At 46.1% G+C, this 22465-nt stretch overlaps 1 protein-coding gene across 3 annotated transcripts in view; it reads right to left on the reverse strand.

Annotated features, from left to right (window-relative positions):
* The window catches only part of LOC135387018 (uncharacterized), a 287289-nt gene that overhangs the window by 43114 nt on the left and 221710 nt on the right, over window positions 1–22465 (reverse strand). For all 3 annotated transcript variants that reach the window (XM_064616454.1, XM_064616453.1, XM_064616452.1), the window contains 3 exons: window positions 9499–9609; window positions 7802–7892; window positions 6630–6794 (listed from right to left, as the gene is read on the reverse strand). In XM_064616454.1, coding sequence (XP_064472524.1) covers window positions 6630–6794; window positions 7802–7892; window positions 9499–9609 — 367 coding nt within the window. The remainder of the gene's footprint in view (window positions 1–6629; window positions 6795–7801; window positions 7893–9498; window positions 9610–22465) is intronic.

Genomic DNA, 22465 nt, shown 5'->3' on the forward strand with positions numbered 1-22465 from the left:
TGTAGCATCCGCCACATTAAGATTTGGGAAGAAATGTTTCGTGGTGTGTCGTTTTGCACTATTAGGGACTGCTAAAAAAATTCGTAAAAACTTGGGATCGTTTTGTGGGGTCCGAGCAGGTCCGCTGGATCAGTTCGCGTGGAATCGCCCAGGAGCGTTTCTGGATACAAGGATTATGGTTCGCAGTCGGAGAATCCAGAGTTGGACAGTACAATCTTTGTCACAAAAACAGTGGAGTTCCCTTCCAGTATAGCAATTACTGTGGAAGAAGCTGAGAACCTTGAAAGTTCTACAGTGGAGCAGAGCAGCTCGGCGCAAAGAAGAATTAGGATACCTTCAACAGCTATACAGTATACGGTATTTGCCGCCCGCACAGAGCGCCTTGCAAATCCTCCCGCATAGCTCATGAAATACTGTACCCCTGCAGGCTCCGAAGCAACGCCAACATCAAATATGGAATTGATCACGAGAACGATGCTGTTGAAGTATTTCGATTCGAGTATCCACACTTCAGAATTCAGAAATGCAGACTGGTTGTCGATCCTGCAACACCGTCCCTGCGTACGAGCCCGGACAGGCGATCGACGTTGACGGAATCCTCGAGATAGTGTCCCGCCTGTGCCGCCAATTAGGACACGATTGACGAAGCCTCGAGGGGACATTCCATCGGGGTAAAACTCCACAAAAACATACTGCAGCTACCGAAGTAGCACAAATACTTCTGTCAGATTTCAAGCGCAACTAAATATCACTCGCCGAAGAAACCGCAAGCCAGCTGGGTGTTCCCCGTCTGACCTCAAGGTGATTCATATTGAGCGTGATGAATAATTTTGGCAAAGGTTTCTTTCTGAACTGAATCTCTTTTTATCTCGAATACTTCCTGCCTGAGCTTGTCGACCCCGATGAAGAAGAACGTGGAACTGAGTGATGAACCAAGCCGTCATGATGAACATCGTGACATAATGTAAGAAAGGAAGATAAACCCAATCGATGGCATCACACTGGGCTTTCATCTGCATATGAATGTTTCTGTGTAGCAACAGAGCCTGCTTGCGCACCCTTCTTGTAAACGTAAAATGGCGTACATAGTTACTGTGCATAATGTAAATATGCTGTGGTGTTAGCATGCATGTATTGTACGTTCGTATACATACATATGTGCGCGTTGACTTCATGTAGCGAACTGCACAACGGCTTACTTCCTTTAGCTCCAGTTTGTTTTCATCATGTCATCATTTGTGTAGTTTAACAGTGTGTGCCTAGATCTGTTCGTGCAATAAATTTTCCTGAAACACACCCACACAATACGTGAAAAAGGGAATGAAACCTACGCTTTGAATACGATGCATATAAATGTACATTTCATTATTAAACGTTGACATCTGTAGCAGATGTCCTGTGTTACTCATTCAGTGTAATCTCCTGCCTTCAGCCTGAATAATACATTCACACCGATTAATCTGACTGCCATTCTTTTATAGCTCAAACGTCAATTTCATTCCCAACAGTTCTAACTTGGGATGCAGGCGTACACTTAAGTTGATACACGTTAGGTGATGTTACATAGGCAAGTTCCCAAGAGGAAATACTTGCTAGCTACTTATCTTACTCATAGGTAGGTGTGCCAGTTTCCCGGGAGACCCCTGAACCGAAAACTATAATATCGGCGTTAATTAGTCGTCCTACTGGCTGCCACGTTGTGTAGGCTGACGTCAAACTTAAAACAACGCTAGGTACACATATTTTCTTCCTATTTTTTGAAGGTTTGGCGCGGCCAAAACACACCGTACAACGCTTGTACAACGCAAAGAACCCCAGCAGACATGAGATGCAAACAGCGCCTGAGTACAGCGAGTGCAGCTGCGAGACGCAAGTTCACTTTGGTGCCGACCCAAGAACACATAACCAAGGTATCCAGGCCTGACGCGATATTGCACTAGCGCGTCCGCCACGACGGAGAAATGAGAGAAAGAACGCTGAGAAAATGTCAGCTGAGCAGAGGGGTGACACAAACCCGCCATTGCTGTAACTACGCTCGGCGGGTGCTTTTGGCAAGACTGCCATCTTGTCCTGGTCGCACGTCATAGAAAACGTCGTTTTGGGATCATGTGACTTTGTTTACATGTCGTTTTGCCGCTTACCGACGTTCTTCCGCCGTCATAACGCCATGAGATGAACGTATTTCGCGTAAACTCTATGTGGTACTTCTTCCGCAACATGGTAGCCGCGCCAGTGCCGGATTAGGGGAGGGAAGACGGGGCACTTGCCCCCGGGGCCCCCACCACAAAGGGGCTCTCACCAGTAAAGGTCTTGTCCAAGGGAAATCGGTTTTACATGCCTGAAACGCATCCATGAAACGGAAACTTGGTAAAAATCTGTCCTCCGTCCACGCATATCGACCCCGAATAACACATTGGATAAACATGAATAGAATATTTATTTCACTTGTCTACGAAATGTTCAAAATATGACAAAACCTGACTGCTGAAAAATCTCGGACTAGTGTGCACCACGGCCGTCCTTTAGAAACAGAACGATGTCATTTATAGACATATAATACACGAATACATAGAATGCGTGAAGGAGCCCCCACAGCACAGTGCCCCGGGGCCCCCACCACTGTAAATCCAGCACTGAGCCGAGCGGTCGTCATCACATTTTTGTAAGTCGTCAAAAGTACGAGGCCTTATATGCAAAACTGCGAGTTTTACTGCGAGGTTAGATCACGGACACCGCCATCTTTAAGGTCACGTGTGCCTTGACGGTTGCTGTGACGTGCTGCCAGGACCTGTTCAGAATGCATAGCGCTCGCCCAGCACGCTTTCGTCTACGAATCAATACATTGGATGCCACCCCTACGCAGCCGAGGACCGTCCACTACAATCGAGGTGAACGGTGGTGGCGCCACAGTCCAGAGCACGCCAGCAGACGACAATACACGTTGTAGAACTTCGCACACCACTCACAAGCCGTATTACACTGAAGCAATTCTTTAGGTTCCGTAGATAAAAACTTCATCAAGTAACACCATTTTCTAGCGGATAACAAGGCCGTGAGCGTTCAGAGAAGCAACCTTTTCATGGTTCCCGTAGACCGCCATGTATTACAAGTACGACAAACTTTAATACGTTCAAAATCACTGGATTACCTTTATGCATTAAAAAAGGCACTACTAAATACAGAGGGACACCAAGAACACTCTGATATGCATCTCGCAAGGGTGCTCCGCGTTTTTCTCGCAGCGTGTGCGAATAAAAAATTTCCATACGTTCACTGAAGAAGTGATTCCACCTTAAGGCGGACTCCTGGGCTCGTTGTTTGCACGCTCCCAGCAAGGGATGGCAGCACCGCCGTGACAATGTTTTCTTAATATTTTCTTTTTTAGGCGCCGGGGCTACAGCATCTGGCTTGCAAGGGCGTCGCAGACCGCAGTGGCTTTGAAGGAAATTATCTTCTGTCTCTCGCGCAGCGTCCTTTCCGAAACCCTCGCTCGGAGACAACTTGGCAATAAGGCTGGTTTCACACAAGCGTTTTCCTGGGCCGAAATCGGGCATATTTATGTATACGGGGCTGTTCACACAACTGCTTTCCTCAATTCCATATGTTTCAATGGGATCCGACGATCGAAGCCTCTGTGCGACGCACGGACGAGAAACTCTCCTGACGCCGTTATTGCACCGAAACTTCTCTCACTGAATTATGCACTTTTCAAGGATTGTTGCAAGTCTACCATTTTTTTCACTACATTAAATCATTTATACAATGGTTCATTTTTTTTATTAGAAATCAGCGTCGATGAACTTTACACATTCGTGCGAATCCGTTTCGTTAGATGTAGTTATATTCGTAACAAATGACAAACTTTAACAAGTTTTGAACTGTTTTCCAGAATCCCCCATATCATAAATTTTGCGGGACACCATTGAGACTCGGTGGGTAGGTCACATGGTCCTTTTACAAAACACGTTTAAATATTGGGCTTCTTGGATGCATTACAACGCTCTCGACACTCTACCAGAGGGGGCATGGTTTTTGCTCGGAACGCAAAGTTCAGAGCCCTCTAGCGTCGGAACCTTTCCTTGTTCTATGCTAATATTGCGGATTTTTTATAAATGTACCACCATATTAAACCCTGTCTTTTTTTTTCCTGAATATCGGCGACTGTTCAGCAGCATCGTTGGATCACTTGGCGTGGAATGCACAAGCTACCTTGTGTATTTTCCTTTGTTGCTGCTAGACCAGCCTGCATAGACAGTGTCTTCTTTTGAAGCTTACATTCTTACAGCAAATCTTTGAATTTGTCGCTCATTGTGACTTGTTAATTTCCTAGCATATTTCAACTTTTGGTGCTTCTCCGCGGAGCTATTTATCTTGTATCAGTTGATTCAACGCGATCTGATGTAGCCTGCTGCCTTGAGACGTAGGTTCCAGCAGAATGCAACATTGGCTGTTGTACAGAAGCAACCTCGAAACATTGGGACACCAAACTCCAGCTCGAAACAGGCCCAGCTTTCGTCCAGACTGCGTCCATTGTGGTTCCGTATCACACTTTTCGGGCCTGAACCGTAGTGTTTCCATTCAGGGTCAAGCCCGTTCCGAGGCTGGATCCACTTAAAGTCAAGACTGGTTCCATTATGGATCCAGTCTTGATCCAGTCCAATGATACAGCATGAAAATTCCAACTGTATCTAGCCTGCTTTTCTTTTTGTGTACCAGGAATGGCGAAACGTGCAAGTGCTGTAGATGCGTCGTCGTGAGTCCGCCTCGATTTTGTTCTTATGACATTGCATAATAAGAAGAATAATTCGCGGCTTTACGGCGGATCTGTAGCTTAATTTTCCCCACCTGATGCCCACCCTTAATGTGCACCGAAGTGTCGACAGCCGGAGCGCTACATTTAACGTCCGTCGCGCAAGAGAGCATCAGCAGGCTCACACGCTACCGGCTGAGCCACGGGGGGCGGCTTGACATTGCATATGCATTTCATAGTCCCCAGAAGGATGTTCACACTCACTACCGTAGGACACTGCGTTTATTGTAGAGGTTGTGCTTAATAAATACGAAATTTATTCAATGCTCTGTTTGTTTACACTCGAGAGTAACACATACATATTGCAAATATGTTAACTTTAGCGTAAACATCAGCAGTGTGGCCAACATATGTCACACTTGTATCTTGTGACGTCGCTTTAGCAGTGTAATTGAGGCGAACGTTGAACCACTTATGTGTGACGCCTCGGTATAAGGTGTACACGTGCAAAGAAATCTCTAGCAAAGACTTGTCACACATGCGGCAAACAAGGCATGTAATCAAGCGTCTGTGAGCTAGCCTTCTCAGAACTTGCTAGTAGAACTCTGGATATTTCACTTGAAGGAGAGTAACTTTGACGTTCGAGCTACGAAGCTTCCACCCCGTAAGATAAAACGATAGAAAAACACGAATACCACCACTTTCCTCACCAGGCGCCGCAAACGTAGACCCATGGGCAGTGATATAACGATACCGAAACGTTCGGACTGCCCTGACAACATGGCCAATGGTGAGAGAAAATTGGCTTCAAGTTTCAGCTGCTATGTCCCCGCCTCTCTTCCACGGTCCGCAGTCAGTTGAACGTGTAGTGTGCAAGTATCACGTGGCGAATAAATGTGTACATGTTGTGGCGTTCAACAGATGTCCTCGTATCGCAGCGATGTTTGGCGAAATATCCGACGCTTGACGTTCTTTCGTGACTCTATCGGTTGTGGCTGCTGATCTCATGCACTTACCAATGTGGTGAATGGTGCACAAATGATCCCAACTAGTAAAAGATATAGTCATTTCAGATGATATCGACCTGAACAGCTGGTCAGTGACGGAAGCGACACGACATTGTATGGCTATTTGTTACAAATGCTAAAAAGGCAATTTTTCCGCAGTAACCACTGGATGATCATTTCCTGGTCCCGGGCGTGAACCGCACATATAGAGGGCGGGAGGAAGCGTAGAAGCGATAGGTTTGCGTGGGTATCGGGTCTTTCCTGAGTGTTATATACGATAGCGTTGCTGTCTATTCTCATTGAAACTCGTGCGGCACCGTGCCAACGTCACAACGTTGACGTTTCTCAATAATATAACAGCACGTTGCATGGTACAATAAATCAATTTCTGTGCAGCCATGGAACGGCATCGAGCAAAAAGGTTTCAGTGTTTCATTCATAACAATTCTTTTACGAATTAAAATTATCTGCACCGTCGTACGCCCACTGTGAAAAGAGGGCGTGTTGCTGAAGTAGTCAATGAAGAAACATGTTGCAAAGCGAAATACATGGGCATGGGTAATTGTGGCGGCCGCCTGAGTTGTGCTGTTTCTTCACTTTGGAGTGAGTATTCAACGGGGATAAACAGTGGAGTCATTCTGTCGGACATCACCTTCAGAGGCAAGAAAACTGCTTTGATCTCTCATGACCGTCAAAACCAGTGAGGAGTCAGAAATGGTGAACTTAGACTGGCTTGGTCTAAGTATGTTGTCATAATTGCTTTTGTGCCAGAATAGTACTCTCTGAACGCCCCTTGTGCATATGCATCTTAGTCAATGTGAGAACGTTGCAAAAAAGAGGCTAAAAAGGTGAAATGCATCAGCAAGACATACCTCGTCAAAAACTGTTGAAACAGAAGCGGCGTACGTGATATGGATTTCGTGGATTGTAAGTGGTCCAAAATCGTCATCCACCCTGTGGATTTTGCAATGTTCGAACTCTGCTGCTGGGAAATCATCCTTGGCCATTATGTAGAAACTATCGTCGTCAAATCCAACCTTGACATGTAAACAAAAAAGGAACTCTGCGGTCACCAATGGTCCAACAACAGAATGCATGTTATAAATACATCCTTTCACATAGAATGACAACTAAATATGGATAATTCATGACAGCCACAGTTAGCGGGACAGCCAGCGTGTGCCAGCAGAAGGCTTTAAACTTCGTTTGTAGCACGCCCGTTTCACTTACAACAGGGCCTCGATCAACAACTTGCCAGTATCGCACAACATGAATTTAAATGATTAACCCCGGCTCCAGGCTGGCCACGAGCTCTTGCAACCAACGCACGCACCTTACATGCAACTTTACATAAAACGGTAAAAATCACTTTGCGAAAGTTCGGGATAGGGGTAGCGATAACCCTGTCAACACTGTCAAACAAAGTACAGGGTGAATACTTCTTTGCGGGCGTCACCACAACATGTATTGCATTGATACTAGAGTTAACAACATAGGGTAACGGGAGCAGGCAGAGTACCTCTGAACGGTAGCCTGAAGCTCGTTCGCATCCCGCTGCTGTGCAAGCTCGCCTTCTCATCAACTGCCAATGTTAAATATTTGCCGCTGGGCTCTTTAGCAGTCACATCTACTTACTTGAATTAGATTTACATTAGTTGCGCATGACAACCGGTTCCGTGCACCCTGTACGGTCAGTGTATGAAACCACGGTAATCATCGAAGTGTTACGAAACGCTCTAGGTAACAAGATAATCCTGTTAAATCATTGTATTAAACCATTGGTATATCGTAGAAGCGTGTTTAAATAAATGCGAAAGTAATAAGGGAAACTGCTGAGTGCTCAACGACCTTGTGACGTTCACTACTGAAAGCATTCATAAGGTCTTTATGCTAGCGTAGCACGGAGTCCATTTGCTGAGCAATTTCACGTGTAAAGCTTAACGGAAGCTGAACATCTTTAAAGGAATATTAGAACACTTTCGAGCACGTATATCCTTGGCAATGCGGATCTGCAATACTGGTACCTCAGCATAGCATGTCTCACCCACAGTTTTCCGTCGACGGCAAGCTGCGTGAGTAGCACATGGAGGCCTGGCATCAAGTCATAATCCGGTTGCATTGTCTTAGAATAGTGTCTGTAAATGATAATGATGGCCAATATAACCAGTATTAAAGCATGAAAACGTATGCGCAATCAATATGCTGCCCTTCAACACATGTAGTCACGACGGAGAAGGGACCCCCATAGGCTGTTCGAAAGCTACCATCAGCTTTTCAGCAGAGTTTCACAGCAACACGTTTGCAACCGTTAAGGTTACGCGTTAAAATGCATCTTTTGATTTCAGTCGCATACCGCCAGGACATAACTTTTCATTCATGTAAAATGTTTCTGCTTCGCAGTATGGACACTGGCGTTCAAAATCGGCTGTGCCACACGCTCTCCTTGGACGAAATGGGTTGCGCGAATGGCATAGATGCGAATCGGCTTCATTGTCATTCTACGAGGGGTGTTCAAGTCAAACAGGGACTTTCTGTCTCCTGAGTGTACAAATGGCTCGCGCCACTTCTTTTTCGTCATTTTCACACGCGACAGGCCTCCGCGTTCACCACGTGGTGGTCCAAAGTTTGTGCAAAACAGAAGACACGTGCTGGACAAAATGGCTGACGACGAGGTGAGCGCGCACATCGATCAGTGAATTGTCATGAAGTTTCTCGTGAATGAAGGCGTAAAGTCATCTAAAATTCACAGAAGACTTCAGACTCAGTATGGCCACGGTACACTTAGCCGCCGCAAAGCGTTTGAGTGGTGCAAACAGTTCCAAGATGGCCGTACATCAGTGCAGGACGATCCCGGCAGGGGCGGCTCGGAGCCCAGTGTTACAGTTCCTGAGAACATCCAACTTGTGGAGCCCTGATCTCAATGACCGACGGATAACATGTCTCGAACTGGCTCGAAAGATGGACCTTCCTATGGGAACGTTGAACACTATCATTCATGGACACCTCCACCGTTACCGTTTCGACATTGAAGGACAGCCGTTCCTTGATCGGATCATCACGTGCGATGAAACGTGGGTGCACCGTTTCACTCCCGAGTCTAAACGAGCATCAAAACAGTGGAAGCGTCCGGACTCGCCAGCTGCCAAGAAGCCCGAAGCACCCTGTCTGCGGGTAAGGTCATGGCCACGGTTTTGTGGGACAAGGCTGGCGTTGTTCATGTTGATTTTCTGCCCAGTGCTGCCACCATCAATAGTGCATATTACTGCTAGGTTCTCAGGGATGTGCATAAGGCGCTGAAGCAAAAGCGGCCGGGCCTCATCACCAAAGGAGTCCTCCTCCTACAGGAGAATGCACGCCCGCATACCGCGCATCTCACGACACGCACCTTACAGGAACTTGACTGGGAGTTGCTGCCACATTCCCCTTACAGTCCGGACCTCGCCCCCAGCGATTCCCATCTCTTGAAGCCACTGAAGGCGTTCCTTGGGGGCCCCCACTTCAGCTGCGACGACGAGGTCAAGAATGCGGTCGGATCATGGCTGCTACGTGCCGGTAAGGATTTCTACGCTGCTGGCATCAAAGCCCTCGTCAAACGCTGGACAAGTGCATTAGTGAAGCTGGAGATTACGTTGAAATATAAAACTAATTTCTCGCCTGTAAGTTCACTTTACTTTTGCGAAAAATGAAAAGTCCCGGTCTCACTTGAAGACCCCTCGTACTTATAGTAGGAAGGACACCTACCCGTGGTGGATGGCCGAGAAAGTAAGTCTTTGGTTTTCAATAACATATTCTGCGTATGGTCTGCCGATGCGTCCCAGCGGGGTGGATGTATGATGACGGATGACAAACACCCTGCGTAGATCAAATGCGTGCCTCATTATACCTGAAGGTTACCGCAATTCGTAATGTAATGTCTGACAGAGGGGTGGCATATATCCGCCATCTTTGTAGCTACCTTCAAGCGGGTGCTTTTTGCAAAACTGCCACCTTGCCCTAATCGCACGTCATAAAAAAAAACACGTCAGTTTGAGATCACGTGACTTCGTTTACATGTCGTTCGTAATGGCAAGAGATGAAAGTATTTTGCCAGCGTAAACAACACGGTGCTTGTTCTGCAACATGGTCGCCCATTTCTTCCTAGTTTAAGTACATCGCATCGGCTTAGTGCTTCTTTAGGCGCGGTCCTCATCAGATCGTTGGAAGTCGTCAATCGTACGAGGCCTTATATGCAAAACTGCGCGTTTTACAGCGAGATTACCGGATAAAAATAATTACCCTGGTTGAAAGAAATCCAAAACGTCGCACAGAAAAAAACAAGCGCATGGTTTAGAAACGGTTTGGATGGCGATCACGGGCGCGGCCATCTTTAAGGTCACGTGTGCCGTGGCGTTTGCTGTGACGTTTGCTGTGACTGAGCAATTGTATGCCACCCCTGCGAAGTCTGGTGATGATTTATCAGTACAGCGTCTGCACAAGCGTTCGGAAATAGATTGATCGTCGTCGCGCCAATGTCTTCGCATGTCTTTCATAAATGACACCGTAATGGTACAAAGTGAATGCGGTTGTAAGAAAATGACCACCTGGTTGTTTCAGTTGACCATGTGCTACAAATTACCCGTTACAGCACCTTAGAGGATACAGTAGCAGTAGAGATATGCCTGTACTTTAGTGGTGAATAAACATCACGATTTTTATACCCTGGGATAGCCTTCCCCAGAGGACGTTTGCTAATGCCATACTGCTAAAACGAAGGATTGACAAGAGTGAAAGAGTCGCTGCACATCGCGTTAAGTACCCACCATAAGCATTATATTTTCCTTTTGCGATTTATTATGCTGATAGTAACACAAAACGGGACCCTTTGGAGAAGACTCTTATAGTGGAGAAAGCCCTTTTTGTGATTGTTCAAAAGCACATGACCCTTTGACTTGGAATGACTGGAAACCTACCCGCACTCGAGTGGCGCTCGTTTCGGTTTCGTGTCATTTGCAACGCGAAATTAGGCGACGGATATATCGACGTGTGTCTTGTTTTGCTTTCATCCCCACCTTTCATCTAGCGCTCCCATGGCTGTGGATCATTACCAACGCGCTCAAAGCAGGGTGTTGACGGATCTCAACGATCATCGAGGATCTCAACTCATCGACGGATCAAAGATGATCATTTCACCTTCTTTTTTTAAAAACATGCTGCTCTTGAAGCTTTTTATGGAATAACTCGTAACGGGCGGTGCCGTGTATTAAAAGGGAGTCAGGCTATTAGGAGGAGCCTAAAAAAGAGTGTTGACCTGTCAACCAAACTTCGGCGCATTTCATTGGTTGCAGTTTTTCATAGGGACCGCCATGACACCAAAATTTCTCTAAAATGGTGGATGGTGCTTGTAACGGCGAAGCGGAGATTTCGTGATAAAACATCAACAACTTTATTGTGAGATGAATGGGGTGTTCCATCGCAAGGGCAGCAGGGGTGTAAATGATGAGCCCCTTCGCAGCTCGTGATAAAAACATTGCACAGATTACTTTAATTTCATATTGTGAGAATATATATCCTCATGTACGCATCTGCAAAATCAGCTTCAACTTTCGCTGCACCATCATTATTTACACGGACATGAGATGTTTTGTCGCTAACGCTAGGCCTAGTTATGACCGCGATCCCAACCCCAAGAACACTCGCGATCCTCAGGACGTCCTCAAAGTGTCGTCGCGTCCTCGACCGTGATGGGATGTCCGGAGAAGATCCCGAGAGTGTCATCATGGGATCTTCTAGCGATAGTCATTTGCGTACATCCTGCGGCCGCCAGCCGGAGGACATATATAGGAGAAGTAAATTAGTGTAATAATGCGATGTGCATTTCTATGCCTGCGCCCATTAATTAGTGTTTCGGTTTGTTTCTCATAACCAAATGCAACCAAATCAGCAGTGATCATGTATAAACTACAAAATACCACAAAGAGAGCATAGTAGAATAGAAAGAGAAAATATAAAAATACAGGAATACAAATTGAATGATTTCAACGGATACTTCATGCACTGGGTTCAATGTGCGATAAGATATAGCTTGCTAGACATTTCATTGTGATCTTGTTGCCATCAACATCCGTGCAAGGTCCCTGACAGGATGCTGCACGGAGCATTTCCGTGGAAGATACAGAAAAGTGATGGCATATTACAGCGCGTGCTTGACTCTCGCTGGATGTTTTCAAACAACTAAGTAGGAAGCACGGACGCTACCTTGGTTGTATCCTTATACTCCAAGGAATTCGTCACTGGAGTGTTACTTATACATGAAATTGAATTAAACTTAGGTACCTCACCCTGGGTTTCGACTGCGATGCTAGGAGGACTCTCGCACATGCGAGAGTTCGCAAGATAAGCAATACATAGTATATGTTGTATCTGCGAAAGGAAATGCCACTGTTGGATATTTCTTTCAATGTCGGCTGTCTTAGTCTTACACTTAGTGGCACATGACCTTTTATATTTTTTGCTTTTTATACCACGACACCCATTGTTCGTTATCGAAAAACAATCAAAAATGAGAGACTGAAAATGACAAGCTGCTGGCCGAGGTTGAAAACTGCAAGAGAGAGAGTCCATTTCCACTGTAAACGTCTGCACACTTCTAAAAGTGAGAAATGAAAGCAGATTTACTGTAGAATTTGACATGATCCTATAGTGCTCCTAAGATTATCCCAGTCTTGTCCCCAGATGCTGTCCCTAGGACCATCTCTGGAGTCTCATTAGTCTCATTCTAACACTTTTCTAACAAATTGAGGATCATGTGGGGATATTCCCAGGATGTCACCGCTGTCCCGCAATGACATCCTCAGGATAAGTGAGGGATGTCAGCGTGTTCTTGGGGAAGGAGACAACAAGGAAGACGCCCCTGATACCTGATACATAGGACTTTGCACTGTATCATTGAATTTTATTTATACGTACATGTTTGCCATTTTTGATCCAATTTACTTACGTTACATGATTCAAAATTTCATAACGACGGCCGTCTGCTACGAAGAAGCAATTATACCGCACTCCTGGCCAATCATTTCTGCCAGCGACCATTTCTGCAATGCTGAGTCTTCCCAACATACCTCTCTTCATGCAGATGGATCATAGGGAACTCGCAATTCAACTTGTGATTGGCTAGATACCTTTAAATGTGAGCGGAGTCCCAGGTATATCGGTCCCATGAATGGCGAGACTCCCTTTCAATATACGGTACTGGTAACGGGTATACAGGCTGTCCCAGAAAACGTGTTACTGAATTAAAGTCAAAAGCCTACACCACCTAGAATCATGCGGACAACGGCATTAGTTCGTACTAGGTTTTTGCCACCTCCTGGTATGAATATCATGCAACGTAAGTTTAACTAAGTAAATTTTTCTGAGAAGTGAACTCGGAAATTTGACAAGTAGAGGTCACTTTTTCACCCCACTAGTGTGAAGAGCGTGCAGAATTTACTGAAATTAATAATAATTGCGGAGGGTTCCTGAAGGAGGAGGGATATTGAGGAGCTATCCCATCGGGAAAAATAGCCGAACGTCATGCTCTACGGAGCTGCCAAAGGATAGCGCGCGTTGAATTTTGCAGCGCAATCGTTGTCAGTCCGACGAAAGGAGGTTGGAAACCCAGCCCATACCGGCATTGTAGACACAGGCATGGCTTATCGCGTCCGGCTTCCGCGGGGACCTAACCATCCCTCTCGCCAAGTTCGGGAAGTCATTTTTTCACAGAGATTGCGCTCAAAAAGCAGCGAGCGTTATGCTGGGGTTCTCCGAAAACCGTGATGTTCGGCTATTTCTTTCTTATGGGATAGCTTCTGAATATCGCCGTCAATTTTCAAGAAGTTTAGTAAATTGGGCACGCTCTTCATGTTGGTGTGGTAAAACGACACGTGCTGGGCAAATTTCAGAGCTCACTTCGCAGAAATAACATAAGTGAACTTACATAATATGGCATTCGCATGTGGAGGTGGCAGAAACCTATTAAGTACAAATGCCGTTTTCCGCTTGATTCTAGGTGGCGCAGTTTTTTTTAAAATTATAATTCAATGACACGTTTTCTGGGACACCCTGTGTAGCGGACGCTGGACGACGACAACGATGGCCACGCGCGTGAAGCACCCGCTTCTCAGTTCCACCGGCGCGGCCATGGAGATAGGCCACCGTCACCGCCTCTCCGTGGCATACCATCATCGCCGGTCGGGGCTCATGTAGAGGAATACCACCGTCCTCTACATTTGGTGACCCGGACGAAGAACATCACGTCCGGAGCAATTCGGCCCTTCACCATCCCAAATTTGTGACGACGCCATCGAGCAGCACTACCGCCGGCACACACGGCCCGCCTTCACTCCTACCGCATCTCGGTACTCTTCGACCGAGTCTTCTCTTCGCTTCTTCTCTCTTCGCTCAAGTCTTTTCACGCTTCTCACTGCCGGCCGCGACATTCGTGCCTTGCGCTCACCTGCCGGTTGCGGCAGTCGCGGCAGCCGACGCCTTGGCACGCTTCAGCCCGTCTCGGCACCTCACTCACTCCACCTGGGACTCTCGAGCTTCGGCTCCCGTGCCGGTCGCGGCACCCCAGGACCACGCCACCGAGCGCCTCTCTCTCTCTCGCTCGTCTCTGCGACGGATCGCTGTTCCCGTCTCCATCCTCGGTGAAATGCCGCCAACGTGTGCCGTGCCATTCACCTGTTCGACCACACGTCACCACGTCTGCACGTCTACCACGGTCGCCCTCAACTGCAGCTTTTCCCAGACGCGTTACCTGGACTCCAGCTCTTGCGATGCGTCCGCAACGCATCTGACGGCCGGGGGACCCCTATAGCGGACGCTGGACGACGACAACGACGACAACAATGGCCACGCGCGTGGAGCACCCGCTTCTGAGTTCCACCGGCGCGGCCATGGAGATAGGCCACAGTCACCGCCTCTCCGTGGCATACCATCATCGCCGGTCGGGGCTCATGTAGAGGAATACCACCGTCCTCTACACCCTGTACATAAGCGCCCTCTGTAAATCCTGTCTTTCGTAACTCTAAACCTAACTAACCCTGCATTCTAAATCTGGTATTCTACGTGTGTGCATTACCCGTAGCAGAGGGTTAGCAGAAGGGCAACCAAATGGCACTCTGTAATAGCAAACGAACGAGCGGTCACATTTTTCGTCTTCACCTTATGTCAACGTAAGTTCAACTAATGTCGTCTATAAGGACGTTCAGGCTAGGCACTATTTCACAATTGAAACATTCTAGACCCAAACATTCCTGTTATGTCACCTAAATTATACAGATACGCGGTGCTTGCTTACATCAGTCTAATTACCAGTTGCCCGTTACCATATATCCTTCATATGAATTTTCACGACTAATACCTCCGTGAGACGGGTGAATTTAGTGTCATTTTTGTGAACTGCACTACAGCCAAGCGAATGTCACTCACTATATTCTTGCTACACGGCATATGTTCGTGTCACTTAATCCTCATCTGCACGGAGTGGTACAGAATGGAACGGTATGTAGTCATACGATCTAAGAGAGAAACTGATGTTCTGAGGCTGGAACAACATAGAGGGGACAGGTACAAACAAAGCCTCAATTTGCCTAAGAAATCAACGATGAAAGATGAAAGTCACTGAAAAGGTTAGCCAGCTGAGGGATCGAACCCACATCTTCTGGATTACCGGTTCAGGGCTCTACCAATTGAGCTAAGCTAACACGCCTCTCCACCGACTTTCGGGGTGCCTCATCTGAAGGGACGACAAACCAGCCACTCACTCTCACTCAACATCCTTTCACTCTTACATTTTTTGGTCACTCATACACACATTCATACGACGGAAATCCACGCAAGCGGCACCTGTTGAACAAGAGAGAAACTGATGTTCTGAGGCTGGAACAACATAGAGGGGACAGATACAAACAAAGCCTCAATTTGCCTAAGAAATCAACGATGGAAGATGAAAGTCACTGAAAAGGTTAGCTAGCTGTAGGGATCGAACCCACATCTTTTGGATTACCGGTCCAGGGCTCTACCAATTGAGCTGAGCTAACACGCCTCTCCAGCGACTTTCGGGGTGCGTCATATGAAGGGACGACAAACCAGCCACTCACAATGTCTATCGCGCGGATGCGGATCAAAGAAAGGGAGATGGTGTACTCATCGCGGTGTCCACCGCTTTCCACTCGTCCCTTATCGATATCCAGACATCATTGAAAATGTTGTCTGCAATCACCCCATGGACACGGCTGCTACTTGGAATTTGTTAGTGTCCTCCTTCTAGCGGACCTGAGTTCCTGAGCGACTGAGATCCCCACTGTTGGTGTGCTTCAGTTTCTTGGTATCAGACGTTTTTTTTTTACAACCCGTTCTGTGCTGGGCATACGGCAAATCTCAAGCTAAACACATTTTGCCCGCTTCAAGTTGCCACTCTAAAACTGTCAAACGGAGTTTGATCACAGGTATCCTATCAAATGCCGTAAAAAAATCTTCTTATATCCTACCCTCTGCGGAGAGTCAGCTTCTCCGTTTGAATGATGCTGGTTACCCCCAACTCATGTTACGTGGTTATTTAAATCTTTTGTTAAACACCTTGCTTCCTCGTTCGCATGAAACTAAGCCCTCTGTCTCCAAGCGTGCCTGACAACTTGTTGGCCGTTGCGAAGTAATTTCAAGTCAACCTTGTTTTCAAGAACAACTTCTGACTTGATCGCCTCACGCCTTTGGGGAAACCTGAAGTTACCTTCAAGAATCACCGGATCAGATTCGTCCCCTGTTCTTCAAACGTTGTTTATCAGATCCCCCTAGCTTGTGGTTTCTGTTATATTGAGTAGACAAAAACGTTGTTTAAATGATCTGAGAGAGCATTCATTAAAAGTAAAAAAATAAAGCTTCAAACTCCGAAATTGCCAAGCAAGCATTTGGAGGAATGCTCAGATTGCTTCCCTCTCTGGGATGAAACAATTGTAAAGGCTTCTGAAGTGGACCCTCGCAGAAAGCTTTTGAGAGAGACTTTATGCATAACCTCTTGTGGGAACTGTGTCAGCAACCCATCTGTAATCTTCGGTGCCGCCTTGGGCAGGCTTCTCGTTCTCCCAAACTGACCTCCTATTTTGTCCTCAACTGGTTGTTTCTCTTCCCTCTGCTTATGTATATATTTCTTGTATGTAGTAAAATTTTCAGCTACGTTTGAGACTTTGTATTGTGTCTGTCTTTTCGTGTTCCCTTGTCTCGGGGTTTTACATTATGCATCATTTTCACCAGCTCGTTTGCCATTTTTTCACTGTCGATTTCTTACATCATTTTATGATTTTCTTCACGTTACTGTGTCCCGCTATCCCAGTTCCCCTGTTTTTGGGCTGAGGGATTTTAATTATCCCTCAGCCTGTTCACCCTGTTGGGAAAAACGTCTTGACGTTACCACATAAATCCTGAGGTTACCTCAGGCTATCTTGAGGTTCTCAGAGGTTACCTCAAGAAATCCTGAGACCCTACCTCAGGACCTCAAACCCGTATGTGGGTCCTCTAAGGTTGCCCCAAGAAATTCTGAGGTTCTGCCTCAGGACCTCAGACCTCGCTTTCGCTCTTTTGAAGTAACCTCAAACAATTCTGAGGTTCAACCTCAGAACCCCAGACCTGGCTGTGGTTCTTTTAAGGCTCCGCCTCTGGGCCTCTGACCAGACCGTAGCTCTCCTAGGGTTACCTCAGCTCATATTTAGTATCAACATAGCGCCTTACACCTTGATACACCTTACAGCTTTGGGAATTTCGGTAGCCATTTCTCAGGGGCCCTTTTCTTTGGAGAGGTTCGCAAGGTTTTTGTAGTAGAATTTAGTTTGGTGACTTTTCATTTAATCTTATTACCTTCATTAAATTGTTAACGTTAACTAACCCTACACCAAACTAACGCCAAAACGTTACATTAAATTTCGGGTCGTCCACATAGGAAGGCATAAATTCAATTATATTCGGTTATAAATTAGAGGTCTACTAGCACAGTAAACACAAACAAGTTGTACACCAATACGAATGTTACACAAAAATCACAATGAAAGAATTGCTAAAAAGCAAGCGAGCTGGTCATTATAATTTATATTGCTAAAACCCGAGACATAGGGAACTACGAAAAGAGACGGACACTTCCGCAAGTGTCTGTTTTCGTAGCGCCCTAGTCTCGGGGGTTTTGATAATATGCAAACAGAAATCACATTACTCGTGTGAAAAATACACTACAGATTTTTGCATGAGGAATCATCTCAAAACACAATAAGCACCAATTTGATAGGATAAACGGAATAATTTTACGCGTTAAATTTTTGTCAGAGGCCATAAATGATACAGAAAGATTGCAAACAGGAGTTGTTTCGGTACTTTCTGCTCCTATGATCTTCAAACACGTTAGCAACGCCATTACAATGAAATGTTGTGCAAATAATCTACAAAAGATGCAATATATTTGGTTTACGAAAAACAACGCGGGAAACATGCAACATCGGTGTCGTTTTTATAGCCGCACTCAGTTTCTCCGCTCGAGCGAAGCATCCCTCTTTCTCCCTTTTTCCTTGGTTCGAGAGGGGCCGTACAACAAGTTCCCGTTTCTGTAGTGGAGCAAAGCAAGGCGAAGAAACCATAGGAGAGTCTGTTCGAAACTGAACGACAAACTGAAGTGTTTGAAAAAGTATGTAAAGCCTGATGACCTCAGTCACAATATGAAGTCTTTGAACACGAAATGGTGCTACGGGTGGTCGGTGTTGTTCATGTATTGAGTTCCACCCTGTGGAAACCTCAGCACCTGAGGTAACCCCAGGGCCTCAAGCTCTGGGGCAACCTCAAAACCTCAGATGTCCCATAGTACCTCAACCTCAGTCTGAGGTACCCTCAGGAATTATTTTCGATACTCCCTTTCTCGGCCTATGGAATACCTTGAGTTTGTCACGACTTGTACTTAATCCTAGGAGGATTACATCAGCTTGTTCTTTTGTCCTTGACCTAATTTTGACAAATTCTCCTGATGCAGTCAGGATAATTTGTCAAAATTAGGTCAGTCAGGCAGTCAGTAAGTTAACTCATCTGAATGGACTGAGTGATCACTCGATTCTTCATTTCAATATACCTTCCCCGATCAGTCAGTCTGTAACTAGGGAGCGACTTTTTCGGGTTAAATGCATTTTTCAGATTCGGGGGTAAAAATCGGGCGCTATTTTTAAATCTAATTCGGGGAGAAATCGGACGATAATTGTGCCTTCGGGTGTTATCGGGTGTTTTTCTTTCTCCTCTTGTCTATTTAGTCCTTTCCTAATATCTCATGCTTTTTTGTTGCTTGTTGTTTCCTAATATGTTTTCTTGCGGGATCGTGACCTCCCAGCGGTAATCCCCGAAGGCATAAACAGTGTTGACACACGTGGGTGTGTTGCTCGGGGCATCCATTCTTACATGTGTTACACGTGGCGACCTTTGTTCGTCTTCAGTAGAAACGTCACTTGAGGCTTTCATAGCGACTGGAATTCGGGGAGAAATCGGGTTTAACCCGAATTGGTCGGAGGCCATTTCGGGGGGAAATAACCGGGTGGAATCGGGTTTAACCGAAAAAGTCACTCCCTATCTGTAAGCTGTTCGAAAGTTATTCGTGACCACAAAAACGCCGACGTGTCTTCAATGAATCGTGACCTTTCTATTTTCGTCAACGATTACTTAGTTGATTACTCCTCCCGCACCGTAAATGAGAACTGGTGTCCGTCATACCCTACAGAACAGAGTCACCCTGGTTCAACAAAAGCCTTAGGTGCTTACGTAACAAGGAGAGTCGTTTGTTTTCACTCATTTAAAAAATCACCCAGTCCATCACGGTGGGATATCTATAAAAATGCAGCCAGCTCAAACTCGCACGCTTTAAAGGCTCCCAAACGTGTTTTCTACAATGAAACGTTGCCATGTATGTTAAGGAATAACGCAAAACGGTTTCGGAATGTTGTGAACAAAAGAGAACCCTCTCATGTTGTTCTACATACTCCTGATGACACCTTAGTTGATCCACAAAGCTGCGCTCCTTTCTTAAAGGTGTTTCTTCGAATTCTTTTTCACTCACCACACAACTGTCCTACCCATCTACTGTGCCTTATACATTTACCCCCATGGATCCGTTAATTATGGATGTTGGCCGGAATCATCGATATTATTAACTCTGTTAAGGTATCCTCTGGTGCCGGCTCTAACTGTATTAACTCAAAAATCCTTAAATGTACTGTTTGATACTGGGCCCCCGTGCATCGAAAAATGGCCCGGCCCGGCCCGATGACCCCGTGAATAAAGACCGGCCCGGTCCGGCCCGGCCCGGTGACTCAGCGGGTAGATCACGGCCCAGTATTTTCAGACGCGACCGAAGACTCGACGCGAAGACTCAGACTCGACGCGACAGAAGAAGAGAAGACACGGCTACAAACATACAAGAACTGCACGAGACCAAATTAAATCCAGGACGCACGCGGGCAAGAGCGTTACCGATACACTACCGGTTTTGTGGATGCAGAGGATGCCGTCGACAAACTCCTCCCAATCCTTACCCCTCTCACCAAGCTTTGTGAACGCGTTCGTGAAATACGTGAGGAGTCAGGAGCGATGCAAAGTGGCTCTGAGGATACACATAATGCAGTGTGCCTTGCTTGTTTTTGCAAATACTATGCACAGGAATGACGCAAGCACGTGATGACATGAACTAATAGGCCTCATTGCGTGGAATTAGCTGCCTGACTCGGTCGAGCCTGACTCTCGGAAACATGTTTTGTCGGCCCGGGCCCGTGCAGGGCTCTACGCTGTGGTAACAATTATCGAGAGAAACATATATAACATTATCGCAATTATTAACAATCGCAACAACATTATCGCAGTTATTAACAAAATAACAATGATCGCCCCATCTCACTAACACGCATTCCCTGTAAAGTACTCGAGCATATCACCTATTTGCATCTTATTGGACATCTTCGAATGTTACTCTTTGTTCTCGCCATATCAACATGATTCCAGGAAACACTGCTCGTGTGAAACACAGTTAGTTGCTTTCGTTCATGACCTGCACCTAACACTCGCACTTGGATTTCACCCGGATTGCATATTCGTAGATTTCTCGGAAGCCTTCGATTGGTATCCCATTCCCTTGTGCTTCATAAAATGCGTAACCTTGGTACGATGACAACATTTTATCTTGGATTCACTGCTCCTTATCTAACCGCTTTCAGTATGCCTGTTTAAACGATACCAAACCCGATCTAACCACAGTTCTTTCCGCCGTACCGCCAGGTTCCATTCTTGTCCCCCTCCTCTTTTTAATATACATTAACGGCCTACTCTATGACTTCTTCGGTACGACTTTACGCTGATGACGGCGTTATCTATAGAGAAATCACTGCTACCTGTGATACTGACAAGCTCCATACTGACCTGAATAACCCTGCATGCTGGAGCAAATCATGGCAAATAGAATGTAACTTATCTATGCAAGCATATGACAGCCTCCCGCACGATTCAAAACGAACCGTATCTATTCAATTAACAACTTACCCCTCGAGTCTGTAATGCACCATAAATACCTCGGTGTATTCATATCTTCTAATCTATATCATGGAATAGCCACATTGAATATATCACCAAGAATGCTATCCGCACTCTAGGTTACATCCGTAGTAACTTTTCCTCTGTGCCCTATCACGTGAAAATCCCTTTGTTTAAATCTTTCGTTCATCCCAAATTAGAATATGCTGCATCCGTGAGGGAACCTGGCCTTGACAGTCGCATCCTGTTATTGAGGTCAGTTCAGAATAAATCCGCCCGTTTTATACTGGGCAACAACCACGGTAAAGCCAGCGCGTCGTCTATGAAAGTAACACTAGGATTACCTCACTTGTCATTGCATCGTAAACTCAATCGCCTCAGTTTATTTCACAAACTATTTTACCGTAATGAACCTCTAAAACAGTCGCTGATCGCACAACCTTCATACATTTCGCTTACTTAAAAAAAGAACGAGTTACTTCCAAGTTACTTGGGACATAAAATAGCATTACGTAGGTGCAGCGCGCGTGAGCAATTGAGTTAGACCTTGAGTTGCCTGCGCAGGAGTGCAACACGCTTAGATCGTTTTCGTATATGTCCAACAATACACCTCTCCCTGTTTGTAAACAAATGACGTCATAGTGTTAGACAGAGCCACATATTTGGTAGAACTGAACAACGTTCGAAGCTAGAGGAGAACAAGGTCGCGCTCGAAGGCCACGGTCTCGAGGGAATTACGATATGGCTCCTTAAAGGGACGCGACCACGGTGTAAGATATATATATAGTTAGGTGAGGAAGCTCCCGGCGCCCAGCCGGCCTCCTAATGTTCGCCTCCGCCTCAGCCTTTCCGCGGCTTTCACTAGATGGCGCGAACAACGGTGGGCTGAGGCGGCTGAGGGGCGTGGGATGGGAAGAGCGCGTTGAAGTAAATGTGTGCACGGTAGCCGGCATTTTAAAAGGGTGGCAAGCAAAGATAGAGGCTGACACTAGCTCGAACTTGTGATGAAACTGCAACATTTATATAGTTACTTTCCGCGTGTGTATCCGCGCCAGCTAAAGTAATCATGATCCGATGCAGTGGACGGCGTTTATTCCAGCCATCGTGTCATGTTTTGCTCTTTATTGTTTTGTCGAGAGAAACTTTGTTGGTG

This window comes from Ornithodoros turicata, chromosome 3 (assembly GCF_037126465.1).
Source record: "Ornithodoros turicata isolate Travis chromosome 3, ASM3712646v1, whole genome shotgun sequence".
Lineage (NCBI taxonomy): Eukaryota > Metazoa > Arthropoda > Arachnida > Ixodida > Argasidae > Ornithodoros > Ornithodoros turicata.